General features: G+C 43.9%; 1 protein-coding gene across 4 annotated transcripts in view; it reads left to right on the top strand.

The window, feature by feature from the left end:
• si:ch211-264f5.6 (carcinoembryonic antigen-related cell adhesion molecule 20) overlaps positions 1-8,144 on the top strand; it is a 30,139-nt gene that overhangs the window by 10,911 nt on the left and 11,084 nt on the right. For all 4 annotated transcript variants that reach the window (XM_046058328.1, XM_046058329.1, XM_046058326.1 and 1 more), the window contains exon 8: positions 3,043-3,154. In XM_046058328.1, coding sequence (XP_045914284.1) covers positions 3,043-3,154 — 112 coding nt within the window. The remainder of the gene's footprint in view (positions 1-3,042; positions 3,155-8,144) is intronic.

Genomic DNA, 8,144 nt, shown 5'->3' with positions numbered 1-8,144 from the left:
TGAGACTTGACTTGGACTCTAGCTCAAAGACCTGAGACTTGACTTGGACTCTAGCTCAAAGACCTGAGACTTGACTTGGACTCTAGCTCAGAGACTTGTGAGCAACTCGGTTTAAGCACCAAAACATCTTGGTTAGGTTTAGGACAATACTTACATGTCTTAAATTATGTAAGTTAAGTAACCTCACTAAAAGGAGCCAATGTTGACTTTTTGTTTCTCCTGGGTGAAAGTCCAGGTTTTGTCCAACCCGTCCACCCCAATCAACTTGACCACCTTGCAGACGAGACTAGACTAGGCAAAGAGAATCAAAATAAAACGCCCTGTGCACACTCATGTTCGTAAAACAACAATAAACATGTTTAAAACAGACAAAATAGAAACCTATTACCTATTAAAAATACTTCAAACCTATAACTACGTAGCCTGCTTAATCATAGTAGAGACAGAAAAAGCAAGCACCAATTACCAAATCAACAACATCTAAACACGTCAGCAAAAAAAGGCAGGCAAAAGAGACAGAACAAAACAGCGGCGCAGCCGTGCGACCCGATGCAGCCGGAGTCAGTGGACTTACGGAATTGTTATTTATGGTAGTAGTTAGCGTTGAAAGATGGTGCTAAAGGGCTTACCCCAGTGCTCTGAACTGGGACACGAAAGGGTGCCATGTGAACATGTGTGTTGGTACCAGTTGCCGAAAGACGCAAGCGAACATGGCTATTAGACGCTCTGGGAATGAGAATGGGCTTGGGGCATGCTGGATGACATCACATTGTGCTGCGACTTCAACTCTGTGTTTTGGTGGTGGAGACCAGTCTTCTGGTCTTGGTTCGTCCTCCTTAAGTCTGTCGTATAATGCCTTCTGTGTCTCTGGAGGAGGTTTGTCCAGCCTGATGATGTCACTGTGATGTCAGCAGGGTTATCTCTGCTTGGGCTTGGAGACTAACAGTTTCTAATATCCAGTCTGGAGGTGTGGAGTTTGAAAGACGTGGGTGTATACCACGCGTGAAGACACTATCCAGTTGGGAAATGTAGGATCCAGTTGTTGTTTTGTTGGTTGCTTGACCTGTGGTAGGGACAAGAAGGACCTACAATATATTGGAACAGATAAAGTGGTAAAAATAGAACTAAAACCTCCCTTTCCTGTTCATCTTCACAGAGGCCATCGCAGGTATTACAATCACCGGTCCTACTGCTACCCTCATCGCCGGCAACAGCACAGCCAACCTCAGCTGCCAGGCAACGTCTGGCACCGTGATGAGCAGGAAATGGAAGAAAAATGGCAGTCCTCTGTCTCCCAGCGCCCGCATTGTGTTTGCCGCCGACATGAGCTCCGTGATGATCAACCCGCTGCAGAAAGACGACAACGGAAACTACAGCTGTGAGCTCGAAAACCCCGTGCACAAAGTGGACGCCGCCTACATGATGGTGGTCAACTGTAAGTGTTTGTTTTGCTAAGAGACTTGAAAATGTACTGGTGACACAGCTGTGTTGTCCGGGGTCATGGCTCTACATCATGAGGTATTTATGGGCGTGTATTTGTTTGTCCCAGCAATGATTTATTTTTATAGCGCTTTTATAACCAAACTCATTCAGATGTCTTGGTTGTTTGTACAATGTAATAAAAATTATTAGGTAAACAGATAAATATGAATTGACTCTGATATGTTGAAATAGTCATGGTAGTGACAATATGAGGAATTAATAAGGGTGAGCACGGTTTCTGACACACCGCTCATATTTTCAACAAGAGCCAAGCTAGCGGTTCTGCTTCCAGTGTTTATGCTAAGCTAGAGTCCTGACTTTCCTGAAAATTAAAAACACATTAATAAACTTTAACTTCCTGTTAACTTTATTAACCCAAGTAACAAACCCTCTTTTCTTTCTGTTTTATCTCCAGACGGACCTGAACAGGTGTCGGTGAAGGGTGACAAGGCCGTAAAGGTGGACAACCCCGTGAAACTCACCTGCGATGCTGAGTCCGTACCCGCCGGCAGCTTCACCTGGAGGTTTAACGACACACTGACTGATGTCACAACGAAGACGTTTGCCATTGAGAAGGCTGTTTACCAAAACACTGGAATGTACACGTGCGAGGTGTTCAACACTGTTACCGGCAAGACCTCCAAGTTCACCCACGTGCTCGCTGTCAAAGGTGAGATGGCCTTGAAGATATATTTTATTTTTAAAGTAATACATTGACCTGTATCACCTGCAGACGTGGACTGAGAAAATGGGTTAGCGGTAAAACGTTCGGTTGGCCACTTAACTGCAAGAATAGGAAGGTAATATTGTATATGGTAATGTATCTTTGATAAGCTAATTTCGCCCGATTTAGCAGTGGGGGTCTAATGCTAGTGTTAATATTCAAAGCATAAGGCTACAAGCAAAGGTTGACAAAGTCCAGCCTAGACTGATGTAAGTGCACTAAAATGTTTTTTGTTGGGAAGGAATACTGATTTCACTTTCAACCCGTAAAATACGGAAATGTCTGACTGTAAGTTTGCCTCTCCTAGACTTTGTGAAATGAATGTGACCGACAGATTCCATACGGTGAAACCGATTTCTGCTTTTTCAGTTCAGAATCAGTTTTATTTTTGCCCGTTAAAGATCAGCAGGAGCAGCGTAGGTTTTCGTCTCATGATGTTGGAATGTGGCTCTGCATTTTTATTGAATCTTTAAAATGGTGTTGCACATAGGATGTCATGTGGGTATGTACAGTATCAGCATCAGTTATCACTTGCACGGAGGTGACTCACCAAACCGCCCACAGTCAGAGGGGAACAGATCCTCTCTGTGGTTTCTGTTTTGAAACATGCTATCCTTAAAACCATAGCAGTAGTTCACACACAATGTAAACTCTAAATATTACGGCACTATCTTAAAAAATTTACAGACGTTTGCCAAAATGTTCTAACTTTTAGACATCCCACTACGATTTTTCCCAGATGGATCATTATTTTGAATTTAAAGTAAATTTACATTAAAGCTTTCTCTCTCAGCAGGAGGCCAACTTTATAAATCTTATTGTTGTTGTTTTTACAGCGGAGATAACAGAAGGTCTCTCAGACGGCGCCATTGCCGGAATCGTCATCGGCGTCCTCATCGCTGTTGGCATCGCCATCGGTGTAATCTTTTACTGCAGACAGAAAGTACCGTAAGTACTCTCCTTTCTAAAGTCTTTATCTGGGCATGCGGTTGGGGCTGTTCATGGGTGACAGGCATTGATCTCCTGGATCCCAGAGCTCATGGACAATAAGAACTGTGGTTTTAACCTTCTTCTCACAGCGGTCTGGTTTTGGTGTGCAGGTGAACCTCCTGTCTGAGGTTGTAGGCTGCAAAACTATATTTCACGTGGGTTCTTGGCTGATTATGACAATGCTCTTTAAGGTTTCAATGGGTCCTGGGAAAACAGAAAATATAGCTAGTATAAACTAGCTGGCAGGACGTCTTTCCTGTCCAGGTCTTTAGTCCAAAGTGTTCTGTCTGTTCTGAATGTCTACGCAGGAAGACGGGTGAAGAGCCTCCTGGCTGCATGCCTCTCGCAGCTCTCTAGCTCTGAAGCTTTGTAGTCTGAACACAAAAGATGGGCTGATGAAGATAGTTAAAGTGTTGCACTTGTTGTTGAGAGAGCTGAAGGTCTGGGCGGGTCGTGTTACATATTGATACTGAGACTTGTTGAGAGATGAGATATATATATATATATATAAACCGTGTAACATTGCTGTTGACTCTGCAGAGGCGCTGCATCATAGAACATTTATAGACGGGCTATTTCTGCATATTTAAGGCAAATACATAACTGCAGGAGTCACGGCAAGAGGAAACTGTGGCTACAGAACATTTGTTTGATTTGCCATTTTGTCTGTTTTGAGGAGTACTTGGACAACCAAGAGTACTGACGTCACATATCCCCAGAAAGTTTGTTTTTATTTTTGTTTTGCTAAGAAATCTAATCTGATCAAACTGGTCTTCTATTGTTGCCAGGCTTTTACTCTGACGTCGTTCCCTATCTTAGCGCACTACAGGTACACGGCCAGACGTTTGTGGACACTCAAACATTCCAGCAATACCTGGCTGTTCAGAGACCATTAGCATTTAGCCACTGCTAGAACAGCCTCCACTCTTCTGGCAAGGTTTTCCTCCAGATTTTGGCCGTTGATGTTCGGTGGTCAGGTCGGGCTCACAGTCGGTGTCTCACTTCATCCCAAAGGTGTTGAGGTCAAGGCTCTGCAGGCCAGTTTGTGGAGCTGGTTTGTGATGTTAAAACAAGGAAGACAAACACAAACCGCTGGCACCAAGTTGGAAGAACACTTCACTGGGACTACATGACCAGGAAAAACAGACTCTGTATGTCCACATACCTTTGGCCGAGGAGAGAGAGAGTGTCATGGGGTTTGTCTGTCACACCAGACTTTTGTCTGTTGTTTCTGCATTTCTTAACACGAAACAGTTTCTCAGTAAGATTTCATGCTTCTGTTAGAATGTGTACCTGTACAGAACAGATATATATGTGTGTGTGTGTCTGCAGCACACCTGTCATTTTCTTTGTTTGCGTGTCTGTATGGATCTCAGTCATGTCTGCCTTCATGACCTTCTTGGAAATTGTCTTCATTCCTCTCACGCCATGGCGTCTTGCAACATGTTAGACTAATGTACACAGCAGTGACACACACACACACACTCTTTACAGCTGCCACGCCCTTCAACACTGTTGCAACAGTAACTGTCACATTGGCCAAATCCACCTTCGGACATGTTTTTGTTGTCTAGCTCTCTTGTCCACAAGGCGTCTAGTAAAATGTCTAGCGCTGAAAACAGCTTCAGGGGAAAAAGCTCTTGCTGAAAGTCTTGGTTTCACTATGCTTCATACAAAGTGCTTGCCAGATCAACTAACAGCGCCTGAAACCACCTTTCCAACAGGAGAATTGTGTGTTTGATGAGTTTGACAACTTTTGTAAATCTAATGGTCACACCCACTTTTTATGTCACCAACCGATTTAAAAGTGTTGCAATTTTTTACGGGAGAGACTGTCTGAAAGTTTGCGCCATTATCCCCATTTGTGCAATTCAACTTAGTCATCCGTCTCGGGGATGTTGAGGTGCGTCATTTTTCTGGTTTATTTGAAGCATCCTGAGGCCTTCATTCTGTGTTCATTCAAGATTCAAAGATTGTTCTTGATGTTGGAAACAACACTTGATCCAATTGCGTTGTTGTTCTGTAGCTTTGATCATATCCCGGGATCTTTATCAGCAGATGGATTTTGCCGAGTTGTCGTAGAATTGTAGATGTCCTCGCTATTCCTCATTTCTTCTCTGTGCTTGAAGGACTTCTCGTCGGTGTTGGCTATTGATTAGAATATTGATTGTGCTCAAAGTGCAGCAGGACTTATGTCACACAATGAAGACTTTGGCCTTGAGACAAAAACATTCATGTGTGAATTAATTGAAACTGATTTGGAAGTTGTTTTTCATCAGTATTGAGCCCTGTGTTATGTACAAACTCTTACAAAGAAAAGGTTAAAGTCAAGTTTTGTCCCTCACCAGAACTGAAGAAGTCCTTGTTGTCCTTGACTTTAACCTTCTTTGGTCAACTAATGGAGTGTAATTTGATAAATGACTTAAGGCAGCAGTTGTAGTCACACGAAGCAACAGAGCGAGACGAGCTGCAGCAGATTACATGTTTTCCCACCTGAAGGCAACAGGCCTCCCAAACAGCGGCAGTGATGCAATCCTGCACCACATCCTGTCAGGTTTCAACACAGGAGCAGAACAAGCTGCCGTCCTGAAACAAAGAACAAACAGATGGGATCTGCAGCTCTGACACACACAGTTGTGAAAGCAGTTTGTCGGTTCGGCTCGCAGGACATTAAAATCCAAAGTTTCAAATGGTTGGCCTGGTCTGATGGCCGTCCTTGTTGCCTCTGTTAGTGACATCCGTTTGAATTTCAAATTTTATTTTTAAACAAACAAGTCGAATTGCGGCTCATTTCACCTGCAGATCTCCTTTTGTCATCCTACAGGTTTTCCTGGATGATTGTTTGTAAAAATAGAGGACACCTTGTTTGTCCCTGCGGGTGTGAGCTTTAATCCGTCTCCTCTTTCCAAACCCCCCCCCCCCCCCCCCCCCCCCCCCCCCCCCCCCCCCCCCCCCCCCCCCCCCCCCCCCCCCCCCCCCCAGCCCGACTTCCTCTCTAACAAACTCCGCCGTCAGTCAGGCAGAGCGGTGACAGACAGTCACCTCTACCTGACACCTGATGACCTCTGAGGCATCAGGTGTCAGGTAGAGGTAGTGTTCAGTGGAGAAGCTCCTCTCGTGGCCTCAGGATGAGGACGGCGGAGTAAAGAACAGCCATTAAGTGTGTTGACAACAGCGATAAAGAGTATGAAGAACCTGTACTGGCAGTGCTGAATTACAGGTGTAGTTTTGCGTTACATCAGTGGTTAAACATGCTGCCGTGTAGGACGCTAGAATTATTAGTTTATTTAAAAGGCTGGATAAATTAATGGCTTTGTTCTTTCTTATAGTAGCAAAGCGCACATGTCCCATGTTTCTCCTCACAGTAAAGGAGATGTCTGCTGTTCTTCTGTGTTTTTCTTATTGTCAACAAATCTCCAGTGCAAACCAAACCAACAATATGTTCCTGTCTTCCTGTCTGTGGCTCTCAGCTCCAAGCCCATTGGTTCCTGCCAAAGGCCTAAATCCTTTTAAACAAATCTATAATTTCAGTTTTTAATCAAACAAACAGGAGGAAATGGTGCTTTTGTTGGACTCTTTTCAGCTGCATGTTAATCCACATTTGGAGCTTGTTGGCACTGAGGATGAAGAGACATCAGGATGTGATACAAACACAACACCTGTTGGCAGATACATTCACTGTTGGTTTGGGTCTTTTCATTGGACACCATCAGACTTTATACCTTAACAAAAACAGTAATACAATAACATTGTTCTCACTACACAACCACAGAAAATAGAATCAGTTTGTGATTGGTTGGCAGGTGTCCCCTTGTTAAATCACCTGGAGAAGGTGTTTGAAGCTGCAGGTGATCATTTTGCAGCAGGCCTTGTTGTTACATAATCACATGCATTATCTACTGTGAGCTGTGGAGTTACTGAAAAATAACACACGGAGGCTGTTGACATTAAACCACATTCGTTGGTGCTTTTATCCAAAGGGACGTAGTTTTCTTGCTCATTTGACAGCATGGCGCTTACAGAAAATTGACCCCACTACACAACAATGTCCTCGTCCTGGAGGTGTAAAACTAAAACCGGTTCCCTTCAGGTTTAAAGTAACACACACACACCTGTTGTACTGGGACATGGGAGCGGAACAAAGACATGTGTTCAGAAGTCACAATAAAGATCCCGTCCTCTGATAATCAAACAGCCCGTATTAACTTTAAATAGGAAGAGAATTAGCAGGTTCAGCAGCGGCTGCAGGTGCAGACGGAGAGTTTGAAGGAAAAGTCTTAACTACAACACACTAAAACCACCTGCCACAGGCATGTAGATCCGTGTCTGAGAGAACCTTGTGCAGTTCATGACAGGATTGAACTGATAAAATCAGTCAGGATTTGTATCCAACCTTTACACACAAGAAAGCTGAGAGCCCCCCAAAAAGAAATTCTTTGCTAACCGTGAAGAAAAACAGATTAATCCAACCGCTCAGTCCAGTGAAGTGTGGGAGGAAATGAAAGCAGCTCCATCAAGTTTATTTACAGAAGCTCTAAACCAAGACCTGCCCTGCTGTCCGTCACAATTCAGACATTTTCTCAGTGCTGCCAAAACTTTTCATGATTTTATTCATGAATTCTATTTGTATTAAATCTTTAAAAACCTCCAGCAGCAATTAAAACGTCACATTAACAGAGACCTCCACAGATTTAGCTTCACGCTCCTGTAACAGAGTTTAAAAAGAATTGAAAACCTGCCACCTACATTACCCACAATGCAACTCTTGCATGCAAATCGCTGACAGGTCAGTTGGAGATTCGGGTGTGTTACTACCAGCTACAGAGGTCTGGTGAGCTCACTTCTTTCTAACTCCACGCCAACAGATTTGTTTTTTTCCTTCAGCTCGTCGTCTTCAGCCCCAAACGCCTTTTCTCAGACTTCACACAGCTCTCTCTGGGCGCACTGA

Source organism: Micropterus dolomieu, linkage group LG09, assembly GCF_021292245.1.
Source record: "Micropterus dolomieu isolate WLL.071019.BEF.003 ecotype Adirondacks linkage group LG09, ASM2129224v1, whole genome shotgun sequence".
In the NCBI taxonomy this organism is placed as follows: Eukaryota; Metazoa; Chordata; class Actinopteri; order Centrarchiformes; family Centrarchidae; genus Micropterus; species Micropterus dolomieu.
Note: the sequence above shows the minus strand (reverse complement) of the source record. Positions and strands in the feature narration are given on the sequence as shown.